The sequence below is a fragment of the Leptonychotes weddellii genome, chromosome 1 (genome assembly GCF_054177405.1).
Source record: "Leptonychotes weddellii isolate Sample4059 chromosome 1, ASM5417740v2, whole genome shotgun sequence".
Lineage (NCBI taxonomy): Eukaryota > Metazoa > Chordata > Mammalia > Carnivora > Phocidae > Leptonychotes > Leptonychotes weddellii.
In genome coordinates this window covers 57,840,887-57,861,534 of record NC_138369.1, presented here as the reverse complement: position 1 = coordinate 57,861,534, position 20,648 = coordinate 57,840,887, and the positions used below count along the sequence as shown (strand labels likewise).

General features: G+C 56.7%; 4 protein-coding genes across 7 annotated transcripts in view; 2 read left to right on the top strand and 2 right to left on the bottom strand.

The window, feature by feature from the left end:
* Nucleotides 1–7,459, bottom strand: part of TTC21A (tetratricopeptide repeat domain 21A) — a 33,093-nt gene extending 25,634 nt beyond the window's left edge. Inside the window, exons 1-6 of the mRNA XM_081824652.1 lie at nucleotides 7,234–7,459; nucleotides 5,832–5,961; nucleotides 4,897–5,007; nucleotides 4,056–4,222; nucleotides 2,360–2,482; nucleotides 674–831 (exon numbers count right to left, since the gene is read on the bottom strand). Of these exons, the coding sequence (XP_081680778.1) occupies nucleotides 674–831; nucleotides 2,360–2,482; nucleotides 4,056–4,222; nucleotides 4,897–5,007; nucleotides 5,832–5,961; nucleotides 7,234–7,260 (716 nt within the window). The 5' untranslated portion in view covers nucleotides 7,261–7,459. The remainder of the gene's footprint in view (nucleotides 1–673; nucleotides 832–2,359; nucleotides 2,483–4,055; nucleotides 4,223–4,896; nucleotides 5,008–5,831; nucleotides 5,962–7,233) is intronic.
* The window catches only part of CX3CR1 (C-X3-C motif chemokine receptor 1), a 227,335-nt gene that overhangs the window by 150,658 nt on the left and 56,029 nt on the right, over nucleotides 1–20,648 (top strand). The window lies entirely within an intron of this gene.
* GORASP1 (golgi reassembly stacking protein 1) lies at nucleotides 7,442–18,546 on the top strand. 3 transcript variants are annotated; one of them, XM_081824637.1, is made up of 9 exons: nucleotides 7,443–7,620; nucleotides 11,276–11,356; nucleotides 12,650–12,853; nucleotides 14,106–14,192; nucleotides 14,333–14,463; nucleotides 14,717–14,939; nucleotides 15,456–15,606; nucleotides 16,066–16,215; nucleotides 16,444–18,546. In XM_081824637.1, the coding sequence occupies exons 1-9, from the start codon at nucleotides 7,558–7,560 to the stop codon at nucleotides 16,692–16,694; spliced, it is 1,341 nt and encodes a 446-aa protein (XP_081680763.1). In that variant the 5' UTR covers nucleotides 7,443–7,557; the 3' UTR covers nucleotides 16,695–18,546. The 3 variants fall into 3 exon arrangements, with proteins under 3 accessions (XP_081680768.1, XP_081680763.1, XP_030884128.1); XM_031028268.2 differs by lacking the exon at nucleotides 7,443–7,620 and adding an exon at nucleotides 7,888–8,294; XM_081824642.1 differs by lacking the exon at nucleotides 11,276–11,356 and having other exon boundaries at nucleotides 7,442–7,620.
* WDR48 (WD repeat domain 48) overlaps nucleotides 18,547–20,648 on the bottom strand; it is a 46,496-nt gene continuing 44,394 nt past the window's right edge. For both annotated transcript variants that reach the window (XM_006733424.3, XM_081824611.1), the window contains one exon: nucleotides 18,547–20,564. In XM_006733424.3, coding sequence (XP_006733487.1) covers nucleotides 20,469–20,564 — 96 coding nt within the window. In that variant the 3' untranslated portion in view covers nucleotides 18,547–20,468. The remainder of the gene's footprint in view (nucleotides 20,565–20,648) is intronic.

The window sequence follows — 20,648 nt, the reverse complement described above, 5'->3', positions numbered from 1 at the left end:
AGAAAAAAAATAGTCTGTTAACTCTTTTTAGGAAGAAAATGAGTAGCATGCATTTTAGAATTACTTAATAAAAACAGTTCCAGCGTCAGAGTTTAAAGAGATAAGCTTCAGTTATCTAGAAAAGTCCATCCTCAGAAAACCTGGCATCAAACATCCCTCCCCCTCCAAGTGGTCTTTATTTCTATTGACAATGACAATACTCCAAAGTCACCTCAACTTGGTGTCTGGCTTCCACAAACCCCAGGAACTCCCCAGCTCTTACTGTCTAGCTGATGTGCCCAGCCTCAGCTAAAAGTCTTCTCCCGGTCACCAACGACCTTGCCCCCTGAAGTTTTTATTACAGTGTATCATACCCAGAGTTTAAAGAGCTTTGGGCTCTTTGGGTCACTCCCTCCACCTGTCTCCTAAATAATGTGCTTATACCTCTAGATACGCCCATTTCTTTGTCCATCAGAGGCCTCCCTGTCCCCCCGCCATATGATCGCATCACTATTCATACCTCCTCTGTTGACAATATTTACTTTTATGTCTTGTTCCATCAAATACATGATGTCTCCCATGCCCCAGCTTGTAAGATGCAAACACATGAGGACCCTTGGCTTTGCCAAAAAAAAAAAAAAAGGAAAGCAGCAGCATGCTGGTGCGGTGGTGTCGGAGGACCCCCGCCCCTCACCTGTGGCCTATTTCGACCGTCTGCTCCCAGTCCTGCTGAGCCAAGAGTAGCCGCATCTTTAGGACCAGGGCAGGCAGGAAGCTCCCTGAGGTGACGGTGATCTGGTTCACCACCTCCAGCGCCCCCGTGTAGTTCTGCTGCAACATGAAGTAGGTTGCCTGTTGGAAGCCCAAGAGAAGAGCCTCCATCAGTGCCCAGGAAGGGAGGTCAGGCGGGGGGCGGGGGGTGTGGTGTCAGGGTCTCTACCAGAACAAGAGCAGAGGCTGACACAGGGGCGCTGCAGGGCCCCTCAGCTGTGCCAGGGAATCCCTCCAAGCCCCGGGGGCAGGAGTCATCCCTCAGAGTCACAGATCAAAGTCCACAGCAGGCTTGGCTTCCTGGACAGGCAAGGCAAGGGCTCTGGGGAGATAGGGGAGCCCTAGCAGGTGTGGGATACGGCAAGGCCACATACGGGCCACCCTAGGGGGAGACCTGAAGGTGCTGGGCACCTTCCAGTTCCACAAATGGCCCACTCATTCGCCATTCACTTCCTTGAAGCTTATCACTGAAAACTGCTCCCTGGGGCCCAGGGTCAGTTCGGGCTTGCAGGCAACACCCTTGATGGGGGTGCTGCAGCACTTTTTCTCTGTCAAGGCCCACTGGGCTGGGGTTCTGGCCTCTGCAGGCCAACGGGAGCCACCAGGTTCTCCTGAATGAGCTATGACCCAGGTGTTTGAGGGGCAGAGAGCAATGCTCCCCAAGGACTTGAAACTGGACTCTGAAAAGGATAGCTTATGTTAGACCTTCGATAACCCGCCCTCAAGAGACTTACTAAAAACAAGAGGAGGATTGTTCTAGATAAAGATTTATGCATACACGTGCTCACTGCAGCACTCATTTCTAAGTGTAAACTGGAAACAATCTCCATGTCCAAACAATAGGAGATTGGGTTGGCAAATTATATGAGGTCCATACAATAGGGGATTGGTTTGATGGAGCTGTTCAAAATGACATTGGCTTATGACAAAATCTTACAGGAAGAAAAGGAAACCGAATGATAAGATGCCTTATGATTACAATTAAATTAAATAACAACAACCCTATTTCCCTCCCTGTGGAGGGTGCTCAGTGCCCTTCTAAGGCACACCCTGAACTGCATGCATAGAAAAAAGACTGGAAAACACTAAGGCCCTAAAACGTCCACATGAGTTGTTTGGAGGGGGAGCATGAAGGACATCATTTTAATTCGTCTTTTGACTTTTTTAGCCTTCTGTTTTTTTAATGAGTACATACTCATTTTCTAATAAGATATATACTAAGAGAAGAGAATAAGAGGGCTAGCTTTTCCTTCATACATTGATCCAGTGGGGTTCACATAAGAAAAAAGGAACTTAATTTAAATTGAGATCAGACAACACAAACCACGTATCTCCTTTCTCTTATGGCCAACTGAACTTAACAGGTGAGAAGAGAAAGCGTGACAGAAAGATGTGGAGAAAAAAGGACAGACCCTGAGAAGACCCCATGCAGAACGAGACAGGGACTCACACTGAGCAGGCAGGATCGTGAGAGCCGAGCCTGGGCTGCTATGTGACCCTGACCCTCTCCAGGTCCCCGCCCCTCATCGGCCAGGTGAGGGCCCAGAGACAGAGGGTCCCTGGCTCCAATGGCCCAGGCAGGGATCCTTCCCCTCCCCCCACTGCCCACCTTTCCCATCAGCCCCAGCACATCTTTGCTGTCCTGCATTCCTCGTTCCAGGTACTTGATGGATTTCTTCACGGTATAGGGCTTGTCTGAGGTGAGGTCCACCCAGCCTCGGAGCACATAGCTCTGGGATCAGAACAAGACAGAAGATGAAGTCCTTGGTCTTGCAGAGCCTTGGCCCAGGCTGCCCGCCCACCTTGTGTCCCACCCCTGTCACTCTGCACCCCGAGGCCCCACCAGGCGCACCTACTTGCAGACCCCAGGGCAGCCCTGCTCCCTCCCACTGCCAGGACTTGGCTCTGCTTGCTTCTGTGCCCACACAGCACTCCCAACCAAACCCCTTCCCCCAATTAACTCCCTCAAGTCTCTCAAACTCAGCCTAGGGGGACCCTCCTGTCGGAGGCCTTCCAAGACCTTCCAGGCTGAAGGTGGGTCCTCCCCGGGACCCCCACGGCTCTGCTGCCCCTACTGACATACTCCCACCTGTCTTGTTACTGCCTGTTTACACTGGGGTCAGGAGGCCACCATGGGCCACTGGGCATAGCCTCTCCTGCTCTCTCCACGCCTTAGCCCAGCACAGGGCCTGGACTGCGTGGGAGGCGGGAATGCCTTCTTGGGGGGTGAGCAGGAGCCATTCTAGCTCCAGGGCTTGTAGGCTCTGCTCCAGTCTTCACCCAGCCTCTGCTGGCAGATGGGTGGCCAGGCCTGGGAGGTGAGATCACAGGGCACTTGGATGACCATTGCCCTGAAGCATCCCGCATGCCCTAGACCAGTGTTTCTCAACTCTTTCCCATCGCTCCCCTTAAGGAGCCTTTTCAGACATTTTCCCTAATCATTTCCTCTCCTTCCAAGACATTTTAATATCACAGATACACTATCTGTTTATGCAGTGTGTAAATCTATGTTTTGTACATAAACAGTAAGATTTTTCTCACCCCCTCCTCGGGGAACCAATTTTCACCCCTTGAGGGGTGAGATCATCCCCTGCTAAGGTGGAGACTAGACTGAGCCTAGATTGAGGCTTCAAACTCTACCATTAGTCCCGATCCACCACATGTGAGAATCTACTGTATGGGCTACCACTGATATCCAGCAGACCACTACAAGGAGGGAAGGTAGGCCCAGCGTAGCCAACTCATCTAGTTTTCCAAAAGAACCAGGAAATCTGGGCTTTTAGGTAAAAATCTTTTGATTTCTAAATGTCGGCAACTAATTCAAGATTTAAAAAATATGCAGTACAGGGGCGCCTGGATGGCTCAGTCGTTAGATGTCTGCCTTCGGCTCAGGTCATGATCCCGGGGCCCTGGAATCGAGCCCCGCGCTCGGCAGGAAGCCTGCTTCTCCCTCTCCCACTCCCCCTGCTTGTGTTCCCCCTCTCGCTGTGTCTCTCTCTGTTGAATAAATAAATAAAATCTTAAAAAAAAAAAAGGTTTAAAAAACATTTAAAAAAATATACAGTCCAGGTCACAAAATGGCTAATCTGTCTGCAGATTAGACTCTGGACACATCCCAGCGTGTACTCGGCTAAACCCTGAGACAACGTGGGTGGGGGCTCCCATGAGACCTGAGGTCTTGTCGGTGCCCGGGTGCGGCCCTCTCCCAGTCCCAGGGTGCTCCGCGGGAGTAAAGGCCACCCCACTCGGATGTGTTCAGGTGCTGCTTTCTGCAGCTCTGTCCCCTCGATGCCCGAGGCAGGTACCTCTCTGGAGCTGCTGGAGATCTTCAGGGTGCGGTCGATGTACTCCTTGGCCTTGTCATGGCGGCCCATGAGCCAGAGGAAGAGGCCGCCATAGTAGAGCGCTGTTGCGCTGGCTGTCTTGCAGATTTCCTTCAGGCTGCTCTCGAGCTCCTGAATGGCTTCTCGGTCTGTGAATCCGAGAGGAGGAAGAGGGCGAGTCAGAGGGAGGAGGGCTGCCTGGTCCTGCGGGAGGCACTGAGGGCCCCGGGAGCTGCCTCTCAGAGGCCACTCTGAGGTCCTTCAGCGCGCAGCAGACCACATGCCAGCCCGGGGCCTGCAGGCCACAGGAGCCGCCCACGCCGGGACTTGGGTTTGCTGTCCGAGGTTTATCTTTTCTCCCCTGGGCCCAGCAGTTTGCCGAGTAGGCAGACCAAACGGAATCCCCTACCTCAGGCCCACAATCCATCCCAAGAGGAGAAAGAGTTGTTTGTAGTGTCTTGGAATCTTTCCCTGACTCTAGAGAGATGGACGTTAGGGGTGGAATTATTTATATCAACTTGATTTGTCTCAGCAGGGTCTGGGCAAAGGAAAGCGGGGTGTCTTCCCAACTCCTGGGATCTGGAGGGAGGCCCCCTCCCACTCTCATGCTCTTTGTCCGTGGCTCCCACTCAGCAGGACCTGGGCACGGGATCTTCTTTGAGGCCCCCAAGGGGAGAGAAGGGAAGCCACTCCTCACGGGCCAACGGCATGTGCTGTCACTGGTGTATCGCCTCCCGTGGCAGCCCCTGGGGGGGGCGCCGCTCTGGAGTGGGGCTGTCTTCCACCAGTGGGGCCAGGCCTTGCTGGGCATTGCTGCACTCACCGATGGTTTCAGAGCACTTGTGAGCATAAATGAGGGCCATGGTGGAGCACAAGGACACATCTGGATGATTCCGGATGCTCTCCAGGTTGCTGATGGCATCCTGGATGTGCTCTGCAAAGAAGAGCCCACGTGGTTATGTCCCCAGAGGGCAGAAGGCTCTGTGGCAGACGCATGGGAGCCCTTGTCAGAGCTGACTCAAGGCTTGGCACCACCTGGCTTCACCCAGAATCATTAGGCTAATAGGTCCAAACATCCCCAGTGGCCCAAGTTCCCTGAAGGGGCTGCTGACACCATGGTCCAGGCTGCCAGGGGCTGGAGGGCTTGGAGCTCAGATGTACCTGTGAGTACTCTCAGGGACACCTGTGAGGCCGGGATTTGGGGATTTGGGGATTTGGGGGGTCAGTTCTGAAGAAGGACCTCAGGGCATTCTCAGCTTAGCTGCTCAAGAGCCACAGATTACACTTATCCCTCCATGTCCACTGAGGTTGGTCACGGGCAGCTCAGCCAGCCCCCGGCCACGACTACCTTCTGACTGTCAGTGAGTCAGTACCTGCGGGAGGCTCGCTCCTCCCCTGCTCCGGCACCATACCTGCCTTTACCCATACCTCCCCCTTCCTCCCTTTCCTGCACTACAAGCTCCCAGTTTCCAAGCCTAGGATGCATCCAGTAAGCATGCAGTCATGTCCCCCACCCACTCATTTTCCAGATAGGGACACTGAGGAGCAGAGCAAGGGTGCTGAGCTCTCTGATGTCTCAAAAGTCGACTAGATATGTCTTATAGAGCCATGTGGATTAACCTGGGAACCTAGCTACTGAGTGTGAGACTCCTCCCTTGGGCACATGGCTGGGGTACAAGGAGGCATTCCAGGTAGAGCCAGAGTGTCAGGGCTGGGCTAGTGTCTGAGGTCAGGAGGCCAACACTGGCAAGTCCTTACCTTCCCTGAGGATCCCGTAGGTTTTAAAGAACTGTAGGACAGGGTCATTGCTGAATTTTTCCAGGCCCAAGGCCGCGGCCTGCTGCACATGGCGGAAATACTGTTCTTGGCTATAGTAAATGATCCCAGCCTGTGGAGAGAAAGACACAGTGGCAAGAGCCCCAGTCCCTTCTCTCTGTTCCCTCCCACTTTCTCCCCTATTCCCTGTGCCTCCTCCATTCTGCAAAAGGAAGGCGGGAAAGAGAACATTTGGGCCTCATTTTGTTCTTCACCAGCCCCAGGAGTAGCTCCATTGCAGTTCCCCAGGAAGGAGGAGCTTGGACTTGTTTGGGAATTGTCCACAGATTCTGGGTCAGATGTGATGGAGGATTCAGCTTAGGCTTTGTCTTAGTACGGGACTAAGGGGAAAGAGAGAGGGCCAATAATAAGAATGGGTACACCACCAGTTAGAGTTGTAAGTTACTGTGGGTTAAACACTTGTTGGGAACCGTATCAAGGGATTTACACCCATTATCTTATGCATTATTCTCTCCATATCCTTCACAGTTAAAAAAGCTGAAGCCTATAGAGACGATGCCTTGACAAAGGTCATGCAGTAACAAGGGCTGAGATTTCAAAGTGAAGTCTCACTTCCCTTAAGGTTCGTGGGTGCTGGGGTTGGGAAGGAGATGTGGTTGGGTTGTAAGCAGTCTTGTGGGCCATATGAAAGAGCCCAGACATCACCCTCAGGGTAATAGGAAACAGATGGAATGGTTTTAAGCAGGAGGAGGGATGTGTTCTGATGTGTGTGTGTGAGCGGTGGTGGTGGTGTGGGGACCGCTGGTGAAGAGAGAGCTGAAGCAGAGAACTCTTTGGGGTGTGTGTGTGCGGGGTAGTGTTTCAGGTGCCTGGGGAGAGATGGTGGTGATCGTGGGCTAGGAGATACAAAGCAGTGGGTTCTGTCAGGTCACTTGTAGGAGCTAACATTTCCTGCTGATAGACAGGACCCGAGGTGAGAATGGGGAAGAGTGAAAGCTGTAGGATCAAACAGTGGTGCCGTCTACTGAGGTGGGGGACGCAGAAGAGGCAGAGGCAGGGGAGGGGGAGATGTTGGCAAGATGGTAGAGATAGGTTTTGGATACGCCGGTTGGGGGCAGCTCGAGGACAAGACTGGGTGGGGATGCTGATTTGGAGCTCAGGGCCCATGGAGAACACCAGAGGAGAAAGATGCGCTCGCCGGGAACACTGAGGCCAGAGGGGGCCAGGCTCTTCATTAGCGGCCGGCCAGGGACAGCGAAAGGCGGGTAAAGGGGACAGCAGGAGCGGTCGGAGAGGTCACAGGAGAGCAGCGGGACGCGGGGGTCTCGGGGCCAGGGGCGGAGAGTCCCGGAGGGAGCGGCTTGGCCGCACTCCGACCACACACCATAAGGGAGGAGTCATCGCTGCTCATCTCCAGCCGCCCGCGGCTCCGAGTCCGGGTCTGGTGGGGCCGCGCGGAGCTGGATTCCCGAGCCAGGGTCCTGGGCACGCCTCTCGCGGCCGGAAGTTGGAGGCGCGCGTCCTTGGAAACGGAGGTAAGGGCCGGTTGCTAAGAGCATCAGAGTCAGGGGTGGGAGAGGCAGGCGCCCACGTGACAAGGCGCCGGCAATCGAGCGCCGAGAGGGCGAGTGCGCGCTGGTGGCGCCCGGTTGGGCGGCCGGGTGGGCACGGCCGTACGGGACACGGGCGCCGCCGCCGGGCCGCCGCCATGGGTCTGGGCGCCAGCGCCGAGCAGCCCGCGGGCGGCGCCGAGGGCTTCCACCTGCACGGGGTGAGTTGCCCCCGCGGCGCCGGTGACCTTGGCGGGGCGCCCGCCCGGACGCGAGGGGACGTCTGACCGCCGGCTCGAGGGTGTTAGCGGCGGGGTCTCGGCCCCCCGAGAGGCCGGGGTGTGCCTCCTTCCGGGTGGGAGCCGCCCGCGGGAGGCGGCGCCGCGGCTCTCTGGCCCCCGGCCGGTCTGCGGCCGCCGTCGGCCCGGCGCCAGCCCCGAGTGCCAGCCATGCAGGAAGCGGGAGCGTTTCCTGGTCCGGTCGGGCCGCCCGGAATGGCACTTCTCCCGGGTGAAGATTACTCCAGGTCCAGCCGGGACGCACGTGTGCGCTTAGGTCGTATTTGTGATCGCCTCCTTGCTGGGCCTGGGGAGAGAGCCAGCAAGGCCGAGACCCTAGCTCCCCGCCCTCGGGTCCATGGAGTCGGGGTGGCCAAGTGGACGCCGACTGCCAGGGAGCCTGCCGGCGCGCATCCCGCCGTCTTGGCGTCGGACAGGACTCGGGTCCGGGGCTCGAGGAGCAGTGCCAACCAGCCAGGGAGAGCCCCAGCAGGAGAGCCAGGAGAATGCCGCAGAAGGCACGGGGGGCGAGCGTTGGCAGCAGGGGAGGGACCAGGAGGTCTGGACAACCGGTTCTGGGCAAAGGGGAGACGGAGCGGAGTTCCTAGAGTCTGAAGGTGAGGAGAGGGCCCGCAGCCAGATGGAGAGTTGGGGTGGCTTTGTGTACTGTGGAGGAGGGAGAGGGGCAGGAGGGTCTCCGAACCCACAGGGCAGCGAGGAAGGACCTCGTGTTCTTCCATGGGCACCGTGGATGGATTGCAGACCTGGGTGTAGGGCGGCAAGCTGGTCAGCTTGGTGCCTGGCTGCTGAGGGGAAGGCTAAAGGCGGGGGTTCCTAAAAGGAGAGCCAGGTTGGCTTCAGGGCCCAGAGTTGACAGAACCCGTGTTCGGCGATGGGCTTTCTCTGGTTGGCATCACGGTGAGGCAGGCACCTGACAGAAAAGGTGCACAGTGGAATGCATCCCATCAGGACAATCTTCCAGCAGGTTGATGGAAAGCAAAGAAACTGAGGACTTGGCAAGAGGGAGAGGTGGGGCAGTGTGGGGGGAATGTGGGAGAGGGGCTGAGTGGAGAGGTGAAGGGATTGGAGGGCTTCCATCCACAAAAACAGGTATTTTCGAGCACGTGCTCTGGCAGGCCTAGTTCTGGGTGCCAGAGATAAAGCAGCGGACAGAATGGACATCGTCCCTCTTCTTATGGGGCCTACCCTTGGTTGCTGGCGCGGAGAGAAGGGAGACAGACGAGATAGAAATACAAATACATGGTAGGCCGTGATCAGTGCTGGGGAGGAGAAGAAAGTAGAGCATGTGCGTACAGAGGATGAGTGGGTGCTGTTTTGGATAGAGGGGTCAGGAAAGGCCTCACATCAAGACACCTGGGAAGGAAGGAGTGGACAGTACAGATACTTAGGGGAAGAGCGTTCTAGGCTGAGGGAGGCCCTGAAATGGTTTGCTCCGGTTGGATTGAGGAAGAGCAGGAGATGAGGCTGGCGTGCATAGGTGGGGTGGCTCGTGTGAGGAGGACAAGCGGTACGGGATGAGGCCAGGTTCTGCGGGGGCCTGTCGTGCCCCAAAGATCTAGGATTTTCTTCTGCCCCGTGGAGCCATTGGGACGTTTTCCGCGGAAGTGTGACATTACCCAGTTACATTTTTTAAAAACTGAAGAACACGCGTGCCGCCTTCTGGAAATGCTGGCATTCTCGCTGTGCGCCAGGCATGTTGGGAAAGTCCCTGCCCTCAGTGAGATTAGAGGCGTGGAGGGTCCCCCCAGGAAATGGTTGTTACCTGTCTGTGCAGGCTCTGGGTTGGACTTCCTGGGCTCCGATTTCTGAATAATGGAGTACTTTTCCTCCTGCGGAAGTCGGTGCTAGTAAAAGGGTTAAATGCAAGGTAGGGCAGGTGGCGCAGTCCCCTGGGACCGAGCCAATCCTCAGCAAGTGTCAGCTGCTATCCCTTTAATTACATTAGATCCCCTGATGGGGAAATCAGGTGGAAAGTGTTGTGAAAGCAGCAAGCATCGAGGGGCTGTGGGGTGGGGGTGATGGGAGCCCCCAAAGGAGAGCCGGACAGGGGGCAGCGCTCGTGGCGGGAGCGGGGGTGCGGTGGCAGCCGCCTAGATTATTTCTGCGCTAGAGCCCTAGTGGGCGATGGCAAGGCCCGGGGCCAGGGCAGTGGAGTACAGCCAGGGGACAAGGTCACGGCGGTGGGTGGGGAGAGGGCCGTGGGATTGGAGGCCTGAGCCTCTGGACCTCAGTAATGATGGAGGGCAGCTGCCAAGGAATAACTGAGGAGGGCAGCGGGCCGGCAGCTGGGTGGCTCTGGCCTCGGCAGCAGAGGGAGGCAGAATGGCATGAGTAACTGTCCAGTGGCTTTCAAAAGACACCTTGTCCCAGCTTGCCCATGAAGAGAGAGGGTCAGGGCTCAGAGCTCCCCTGTCGCAGGCCAACTGGGACTGGAGTCGGTTTCTGGGCTCACTGTCTTTGGAAGCCATGGCAGCTTCTGGGGGTGGCAAGCAGGGGCTCAGTGGGTGGTGACCTAGCTAGAAGGGCGTCCTAATTCCGGGGGCGAATTAGCCTGGATCCCAAGGCTCAGGGCGAGCTCTCCTTCAGCTTGGGGAATCCAAGACTATAGGGGCTGGTGGGTGGCGGAAGCCACAGGGCCTTCCCATGGTGGGGGCATCCAGAACCTGAAGACACGTGAGCCCTGTGTCCTCTGGGTTGATGGCTGACCAGCAGGACATCAAGTGCTCACAGCCAAAGGCCTGAGGGTGTGGGGCCCACCGCAGGGTCCGGCCCTGGGGATAAAGGCTGCATTGTTTGAGCAAGGCTCTGTAAATGGGGCCTTTGAGATGGATTTCTACCCCAGCTGGGAGGCCTGGTTGCTGTGTGTTTGGAGACAGCAGTGAGTTCCGGAGTACAGGGTTGGAGGCCCCTTGGGCTAGGAGCCGTCCCCACACAGTAGTGGAGACTAGGCTGTGAGGCGGGGATTCGGCCCTGCTCGTGGGGCTCCCAGCTCAGGCTCATCCCTGTCCCTTGCGTCTGCTTCCCTCAGCCACACTCCTCAGCAGCTCCCACGCCTGCCCAACTGAGCTTGATCTGTCACCACAGGGTATCTGGGGCCCTCTGGCATCTGGCCACAGGCTGCCCACCCTCTCTGTCTTTCTGAGCACAGCCCTGGTCCCACCTATCCTGGGGCCCTCCCTTCCTGTCCACATCGAAACCTTTCTGGTAAACCTGCTGGCTTCCCGGTGGCCCCAGCTTCCCCACAGGCCTCTGCCACCCTGTGTCTGTGTGGTCTACTAGAAGCCCCCGGAGCTGCCCTGGGCTCTCCTGTGAGGCATCCCTGGAAGCAGGATGTGTGGGTCACGATCAGACAAGAGCCATTTCCTAAAGAGGACGGTCTTGCCCAGGAAGGTAGCAAGAAAGGATGGAGTTACCCTGACAGTGCCCACGTGGGGCCTGCCTGGAACAGTCATGCAGTGCCCGGGTCCTTGCTGGGACAGCGGAAGTGGTGATGGACGGTCTCTGACATTGGGGGCGGGGGGGTTTCTTGGGGAGTCACGAGGCTGATGCCGTGACTGCGGCCTCTGCTGTGGGACAGGTGCAGGAGAACTCCCCAGCCCAGCAGGCGGGCCTGGAGCCCTACTTTGACTTCATCATCACCATCGGGCACTCGAGGCTGGTGAGGCTCCCGGTGCTACCTGCCGTGTGTGTGTGTGTGTGTGTGTGTGTGTGTGTCCCGGTGCTACCTGCCGTGTGTGTGTCTGTGTCTGTGTCTGTGTATGTCTCCTGTGTGTGTGTGTGTGTCTGTGAGTGTGTGTGTCCTGTGTGTGTGTGTGTCCTGGTGCTACCTGCTGTGTGTGTCTGTGTCTGTGTGTGTGTGTCTCCTGTGTGTGTGTGTGTGTGTCCCGGTGCTACTTGCTCTGTGTGTGTGTGTCTGTGTGTCTGTGTGTCCCGGTGCTACCTGCCGTGTGTGTGTGTGTGTGTGTCCTGTGTGTGTGTGTGTCCTGGCTCCCAGTGCTACTTGCCGTGTGTGTGTGTGTGTCTGTGTGTGTGTCTCCTGTGTGTGTGTCTGTGTGTCCTGGTGCTACCTGCCGTGTGTGTGTGTGTGTGTCCTGTGTGTGTGTCTCCTGTGTGTGTGTCTGTGTGTCCCGGTGCTACCTGCCATGTGTGTGTGTGTGTCTCCTGTGTGTGTGTGTGTGTGTGTCCCGGTGCTACCTGCCGTGTGTGTGTCCTGTGTGTGTGTCTCCTGTGTGTGTGTGTGTGTGTGTCCTGCTGCTACCTGCCGTGTGTGTGTCTCTGTGTCTGTGTGTGTGTCTCCTGTGTGTGTGTGTCCCGGTGCTACCTGCCGTGTGTGTGTGTGTGTGTCCTGCTGCTACCTGCCGTGTGTGTGTCTCTGTGTCTGTGTGTGTGTCTGTGTGTGTGTGTCTCCTGTGTGTGTGTGTGTCCCAGTGCTACCTGCCGTGTGTGTGTGTGTCCTGTCCCACAGCAGGCCCCACCCTGCTCCTGCCTCCCTTTTCTTCCGGAGGGAGGACCAGCCCATCTCTCCTTATTCTAGGCCTGTACTCAGCTTGATGGGGGCCCTGCCCAGTGCCCAGCTCCTGAGCTTTCTGGGGTGGATGGGCGGTGAGGGGGCTCTTGGAGCTGGACACGAGGTCTAAGGGGCCTGCCTCTCGGGGCATGAGAGGTGTCAAGGTGGCCAAGGGGCTGCTCAGAGAGTCAGAGAGGGGCAGCCCTGCGGTGCTCTGGATTGTATTTTCCGGGGGGCTGAGGGAGGCGGGTTTTGTGGTGCTTAGGGGTGGTGGGGGTTGCGGTGGTCGCAGGCCCAGACCCTGCCCTGGCCCACGCCCACACAAGACCCTGCTGGGGCAACTGGTCACCTGGGCCCTTCCCCATGTCAGACCCAAACTTGTCTGAGGGGCCCCAACCCGGGTTGGGGGTGGGGCTCTTGGCGTCAGCCCCGCTGCCCCCACAGAACAAGGAGAATGACACGCTAAAGGCCCTGCTGAAGGCCAACGTGGAGAAGCCCGTGAAGCTGGAGGTGTTCAACATGAAGACCATGAAGGTGCGCGAGGTGGAGGTGGTGCCCAGCAACATGTGGGGCGGCCAGGGCCTGCTGGGGGCCAGCGTGCGCTTCTGCAGCTTCCGCAGGGCCAGCGAGCACGTGTGGCACGTGCTGGTGAGTGGGCGCAGGCTGGGCGTGTGGGGGTGGCTGGCGGCCCGGGGGGTAAGGGTGGGCTGTGGGGGCAGCTGGGCGAGGCCAACAACCAGTGCTCCTGGGAGAGGGGTCCCAGAGGGCCGCTCATCATCCCCCGAGCTGTGCACCCTCTTGTTAGCCAGGCGACTTGGGGCACCTTCTCACCCTCTAAACCTTGGTTTGTTATTTTGAGGGGTGGGCTACCATCTACCGGAGGGAGGGGTGCTTGTGCTGCCAGAAGGCTGCTGCTGCTGGTCTTTATAGATCGTGTCTTTTCTGGTAGGCTCTAAGGTATACCAGGATCCAGGCGTTTCTAGCAGGTCCCCTGAGAGCCCCTTTGGGCCTGGGCGGGTGCCTGGGGGCTGGGTCTTCCTGAATCTCAGTGATTGAGTTGTCACAGATGTTGCTGTTAGTGTCTGTTCTCACACACACACACACACACACACGACACGTACATTCTTTGATGGTGCCCCCATTGTTGAATGCTTGGTCCCAGGGCTTGGTGGAAGGAGGGTGCCCTGAGCTGGAAATGGACTGATTTGATTTCTAGCCTCCTCTGTTGCTCACTGACTTCTCGTGGGAGACTTCTCAACCTTTCAGCCTTCCTCGGTTTGTCCATGAGTGCAGTGGGGGGGGTGATGAGGCAAATGCCTTTGCATTTCTCGGGGTGACTGGGAGATTGGGAGTGGTAGAGTTTCCCAAGGGAGGAAATGATCCTTGTACCCAGTTCTGCTCCCTGCCCCTGCCTCCAGCCCCTAACACAGGGGTCTTCAGCCATTTGCCTGCACCAGTAACAGCACAGCAATTGGGCACTTATTGTGGGGCCAACCTGTGGTTTTCATTCTTTACCTATATTCTATTTTTAATCTTCTCAGCAACCCTCTGAGGAAGTACTGCATATCCTCCTTTTAATTGTGGGGAAACTGACGCTAGGGGGTTAAGTATTTGTCCACAGTTACAGGCTAGAGGTTGGTGGAGTCAGGATTGAACCCAGATCAGATTCCGGAGCTCGGGGCTGTGAGCGGTGCCGTGGTGCTGCCCTCTGCTGGGCAGGCTGTGCACCTGCGGGAGGTCGGGAAATGAGGGAGTGGAGTAGGAGAGTCTGGGCTTGAGGTCCTGACCTGGAGCCCAAGGACAAGTGTCCCGCTCAGTACCTAGAGAGGCAACCCTCAGTACCGCCCCCGCAATGCCCAACTCAAGGAGCAAGACGGGTAGTTGGTGATTCTTTCCCCAGGACGTGGAACCTTCTTCACCTGCCTCCCTTGCTGGCCTGTGCCCCTACACAGACTATGTGGTTGGCTCAGACCAGATCCTCCAGGAGGTGAGCAACCTTTGGTTTGCCCTCCCCAGGCCCCCCGGATAGGGTGTGGAGATGGGTGCTGTCCATGAGAAGGGCCTCGTTTTGTCGAGGCCTCCAATCCCAGTGCTGGGAGCGGGGCTCAGGCGCTGGCTTTGTCGTAGTCCGAGGACTTCTTTACACTCATCGAGTCCCACGAGGGGAAGCCCTTGAAGCTGATGGTTTACAACTCCGAGTCCGACTCCTGCCGGGAGGTGACTGTAACTCCCAACGCAGCCTGGGGTGGAGAGGGCAGGTACTTCCTCAGTCGGAGGGCGGCGGGGTGGGGGCCCAGTAGAGCCCTGGCTGGACCTGGCCACTGGACATGGATGCCCAGAATCCCACGGTGGGGGGGCGGAGGCAGGGCTCTGGGTCCAGGGATCCTGAGGATGACCACTGGTCCAGGAGGCACCCTTTCTGCCCCTCACGGCCAGGGGTGGGTGGGGTTGGCAGGTCTAGGAAGGGCTATGGGACAATCCCCTGGATCGAATGTTTCTGGACTTTGGCAGTCTGGGCTGTGGTATTGGCTACGGGTATCTGCACCGGATCCCAACCCAGCCTCCCAGCCACCACAAGAAGCCCCCTGATGCCCCGGCACCTGGTGCCCCACCACCTGATGCCCTGCCTCCTGATGTCCTGCCTCCTGATGTCCCGCCACCTGGACCCACCCCCCAGGACTCTCCTGCCCCTCCCGGCCCAGAAATAGGCTCTAGGCAGGATGACTACATGGAGGTACGAGGGGAGCATCTGCCAGTGAGGGGAAGGGGGAGCTTCATACGGGCAAAGGGGCCTGGCACCTGGGAAAAGAGGACTCAAGGCTGCTGTCACCAGGAGCCCATTTGTGGAGCCGTTGGGAGGCTTTTCTTGCTTCTGGGACCCAGCGGAAGCAGGTGGTCCCATCCTGGGACAGTGAAACTCACTTTGGTTCTCCCGCCACTTGGGTCTGGAGGTGAGGGTAACGGCAAAGCACTAGTTGTCATTTTCCTTTCATGAGCGGGAAATGGAGGCTCAGGTGCGCAGAGCCTTGTGCTGTGCCTCAGTGAGTCTGTGGTAATGCTGGGCCAGAGGCTGGGCATCCAGAGGCCTCTTGTGCCTGACTTTAGATCCCCTCTAGGGGAAGGGCAGGTCCCCATGGCTGTTTGCTCCGTCACGCAGAGTGGTACTTCCATGGCCAGTGTGGGCCGGGGTTGGACTACTCTGTCCCGACTGCCCCTGCCCTGTTCCCTCCTTCTTCCCTGGCCCCCGTAGGCTCTGCTGCAGGCACCTGGCTCCTTCATGGAGGGACAACTTTCTGAGCCTGGGAGTCCCAGCCATGGTGCTCCAGACCTTGGGGGATTCCCACGTCCTATGGAGACTCCTCTTCAGCCTCCCCCTCCAGTGCAGCGCGTCATGGACCCAGGTAGTGAGCGGGCTCTGGAGAGGAGGCTAAGGTGCTGAAGTGGGCCCCAGGTTGGGGGCGAGGCTTCCGTGGCAGCGCCAAACCTTCCTCAGACCTGCTGATGCCTCCTAGCTCATATATGCCCAGATGGTCGCAGATGAGCCGGTCCGACGTGCTGATGGAGGCGGCGGAGGGGGGGGGGGGGGGCACTGCAGTCCACAGAAGGGAAGCAGCCTGCTCAAGGTCACGCAGCAGAGTGGGGACAGAGCAGGGTCCGGGCCCTCTGCCACTGTGCTGTTCTCGTTCCTCAGCAGCAGGCAGTGGGGACCACTTTGGGGTTGGGTGGGGGCACCCCCATGGGCTGAGATTACAGTTTCAGGCCGGGCCAGGCGCCCCAGGAACGGGGCTGAGTGAGCCCAGGGTAGGGGCCTTCCGGGAGTCCGGGTTTTGTGCTGGCGAAGACTTGCACCCTTCCCCTAGGCTTCCTGGCCGTGTCGGGTCTCTCCTCCTTGGAGAGCAGCAGTGCCGGTGTCTGGCCCAGCCTGCCCTCGGCCACAGAGCTGACCTGCACAGCTCTCTCAGCCTCCGGGCCCGAGGACGTCTCCAGCTGCGGTTCTCACGAGCGTGGTGGTGAGTGGCCCACACCTGCGGAAGCTTTCCAGGAGGGACCCTGCGTTGTTGGCAAGGCGGCCCTGAGTTGCTCGGCTGGGTGGGAGGCTGGCTTTGGGTGAAACACAGCCAAAAGCTCCTTTCCCCATCAATGCCTGGAGTTGGGGGGGTGGTGTCAGTGGTGGCTGCTCCGGGCCACGCCGGCCCGGGGTTCTGCAGGCCTCCTCAGCCCCTCCCTGTATGTTTCAGGTGAGGCCACATGGTCCGGATCAGAGTTTGAGGTCTCCTTCCCGGACAGCCCAGGCACCCAGGCCCAGCCAGACCACCTGCCTCAGCTAACCCTTCCCGACAGCCTCACCTCTGCAGCCTCACCGGAAGAAGGGCTGTCTGCTGAGCTGCTCGAAGCGCAGGCTGAGGAGCCGGCAAGCACAGAGAACCCAGATTTCGAGGCAGAGGCTGAGGAGGCAGCCAGCCAGGCCCAGCTCTCCACCCCTGAATAACGCCCTTGGCTGTGTCGAGGCCCCTGATGGCATTTCGTGAGGCCTAGATGTGGGGAAGCAGCTTAGGCCACACTCCGTAGCCCAGCCCCTTGCCTGATCCCGGCCCAGCGTGCAGCTTCCTAGGCAATGGCTCCCGGGATGTGCAGGGACTTCTGCGGCTGTGGGGGGTGGAGGGGGGCGGCGCTTGTGTGTCCACATAGACCCTACTGGTGTCCAAGAGATGACCTACCAGCATTAATTGTGCCTGATGGTCCTGGCTTTGGGGAATCGTGCACTCAGACAAATCCTTTTGGGGTGGTGGGAGGCTGGGAGCAGCACCCAGATTAAGTTTTGCAGGAGCTGGGGAAGGAGAGGAAAGGACTGTGCTGCTTGGGTGGGGCAAAGAGCCTCAGTGGGTAGAAGAGGAGGCCATGGGCCAAGGGCATCTGTTGGCCACGTACCCTTGAGTCCAGTGCTCGCTCCTGCTTTGGTCACTGTGGCTGCCCAGGAGGCAGCAGGGTCCACACAGGGTCGTGTGTGCAGATGGAGTGAAGGAGGAAGGGACAGGTCTGGAGTGTTTGCCTAACACTTGGCAGGGCATGCCTTGATTCTTGCTCAGCTAGCCCTTGGGGACCCCAATTACCGTCTCCTCTGTCCTGTGCCCTCAGTCTCTATGCTGCCCTGCACAGTTGGCTCCGGCAGGCTGACGTCTGCCAGTCACAGCCGGAGGAGAGAAGCAGTGACCTTGTCCCTCTCTCCTGGGAGAGGAGGGTTGGAAATTCCGGGCCCGTCAGCAGAGACTCACTTGTCCTTGGACCACGATGTTCCTTCTTCCCCAGGGTCTACACTCCACAGACCCAATATCCCTAGTGGTGACTCCTGTCAGCTTCCCAACTTCTACAACCATCTCTTCTAAATAGATACAAGGCATCCAGGCAGCCCCAGTGGTGAATACAAATGGCAAATTTAAGCTCACCATCCTGACCAGACTCTCAAAAGCCATTCCTGACTGGATCTCTTTACACAAAGCTCCCACCCTAAGGGGGAACGAGGGACCTGGACAAGAGTGGGCAAGGGCCATTCCGTTCTTTCCCAGAGTATGGAAGGAGGCTGTTCCCTCTACCCCAGGTACCTGGAGAGGCTAGGACTAGGCCAGGTCTAATGCTCTACCTGGTTCCTGCAGGAAGAGGAGGGCTCCACACAGTAACCAGCTCCCCATCCCCTGAAGTCCCTCACCTGCCCACTTCTTGCTGGTTGCCACGAAAGCCGCCTCTCTGGCCTTGTCTTCTAGCTGCTACCCAGTTTAAAGTCCGACCTTTGCCGCTTGATCTGTAACGTGTGCACTTAACAGCATTCAGAGTTCTGTTAGGCCCATAGGACAAGGACTGTCTGCTCTGGAGGGCACAGACCAAGTATATGCAGGGAGGGCCCCCAATGAGCAAACACTTCAAATTTCTAGCACTGTGACTGCAATCTGAAGCAAGGCCTCCTCAAGCCTACCATGGCAGCTGATAAGCCTGCTGAACAGGGAGGCATTGTGTCCGAAGCCAGGGCTGGAGCTGGGTTCTGGGATTGTCTGGGAGCCCAGTGTCCGCCTGTAGGGATCCAGGAAGTAGAAGAGAATCACCATAGGACTGTTCTGAGGCCACCTTCCCTGAACTGCAGCCTGGTAATCTGGCCCAAAGTCACCCTCACCCCAGGATTCTGGCTCTTCCCTCCCTCACTTTGACACACTCCCTGCCCTAACCAGGGGGATAAAATGGGTACTGATGCTAACAATTGCCAGGGTAAACATGGAACCAGAAGTTTCTCTGTAATCTGCTATGAAGGAAAATGACAAGTGAAAGAAATAAAGGTGTACTACACTTTGAAATATTTTAACTAAAGCCTTTATTCTATACAACTGTGAAATACAGATTTTTACCCTTTTGGCATTGCAGACTGTCAAATTTTCTGGAAACTTACTGGTTTGACTGGAAGGGAAAAAAAAAAGCATGCTGAGGGTCAGATCTGACAGGAAGGGAGTGCAGCCGCCCCTCAAGGCTCGGCACACAGGGCAAAATGGCCCAGCGAAACCCATTCCTTTAGCCCAAGGGCCCCTCCGGCAAACACAGCAGAGGGCTGGTAAGTGAGTTGTAGGATTTTTTTTGTTTTTGCCATTAATTCACAACTATTGCTAAAAAATGTGCACCAAAAGCGCACCATTGTATCCAACAGATAGAAAGGATTTTTAAAAAAAGAAGCCGGTTGCTCTCTGTGTAAGGGGGAAAGACTCATTGGAAATGTGGTACATCTTTGCTCACTTCTTCCAAGTGCTGGAGGCAGTGACCTGTCCACTTTCCAAAGGAGGCTGACCAGCAGTGAGGGAACCCTGTCTCTACAGTTGTGCAGGTAAGAATATCTCAAATAGAAAGGTCTGGACCCAGGCCCATCAGCTGCCTCCAGCTGAACCTGTGAAGATGTAGAAAAGAAAAAACCTTCCCCGCTCCTTCCCAGTCCCTGCTGTTGTGGGGACGGACCGCACGCGAGCTGGGGAGGCAACTGGACTGGAAAAAACTGCCCTCTGAAGGCACTTGTGCTTTTGGCTTCCTACAGGAGGCTTGTCTTAACGTAGTTTTACAGCGGTGGGCCATTGTTCTATTCTGAATACAAATGACCTTGGGGAGAATCCAAAGTATTTTTTTTCCTGCCAAAAGTTGAAGTGTTTATCCCCAATAAGTTATATTCTGTACAAGAATCAAATGATTCTATGAAAGCTTCAGATTGTTAGAAAGAACAACGAAAAGAGCTCTGGATACAGGTACCACAACAAAACCTGCATATAAAACTCTGGAGAAAACAAATATGTATACTTCCAGGATGTGAATATCAAGTTAACTCACTAGGATATCCTTTTTTCTCTGACACCGTACATTTTAGGTAGCATTTAAATGAAGCGAGTATCTCCTCGTGGTCTTCAGTTGCGACGGTGTCGCAATGCTCACCCAGAGCGCAAACCTGTGGCATCACGTGGCTTGGCCCCTCGACAAAGCTGGACACGGCGGGGCAGGGAAGGCGCTGCACCTGCCCGTGGCTGCCGCACGGCTGGGGGCACCGTGAGGGTGCGGCAGCCCTGGGCGCTGCTGGGCGTACTCCAGTCTGGCGGTCCAAGTGCTACGTTCCAGCACCCAGAATTTCTACAGGTCTTCCTAAAAGAATGCATCTGAGATGCAATATTAAAACAAGCCCAACAAGGATAATTTATTATGAAATGGGCTGGCTCTGGAATTGTACAACAGCAGATTCCTATTAAAAATAACTCTTAAATGTGAGAACAACTTGCTTGTTTTTAATGACCGACTTGAAAAAAGCCTTCATATGTGCTGCGTGAATGGAATGTACTCTCTTAGAAAAGCTCCAGAGCATGTGGGTTTGAAGTTGAAACACAGTGACAGATGTGGCTCTACCTATGTGTCTCTAACAAGTGCTAACAGACAAAGATAAGGTCCTTTGAAACGAAAGGAGGAAGCCAAGTCTGCTGGCCTGCCGTCCGTTCTCTACATCTCACAAGACACAGTGTGCTTGCGGGCTGTTCTCGCATTCTCTGCCTCCCTGGGGACAGCTTAATCTACACATGGAGACTGGTTTCTATTTTACATCGCTATTAGTCATTTCAACTGAAAGAGAATCTCGGTCCATACCAAATCAGCCATTAGAAGTCTTGCTCCCGTTGGGGCTCGGTGGGCTTCCTAGGACTACTCTCGGGGCCATAGAGGAAGGTCAGTAAATGAATACCCAGGAGCGCTCACCCACCCCTCACGTGGACTTCTGACGGTAATGGAGGGTGAGGTCACCACCACTCTTCCATATGAAGTGCTTCACTGTTCGGAGGTCCATGTTTGGATCTAAAACCTGAACAGCAAAAAATAAATAATAAAAAATGTCAAAGCCTCTACTTTGTAATATCCGAGACCTTTACTGCGAGCTTAGGGACGC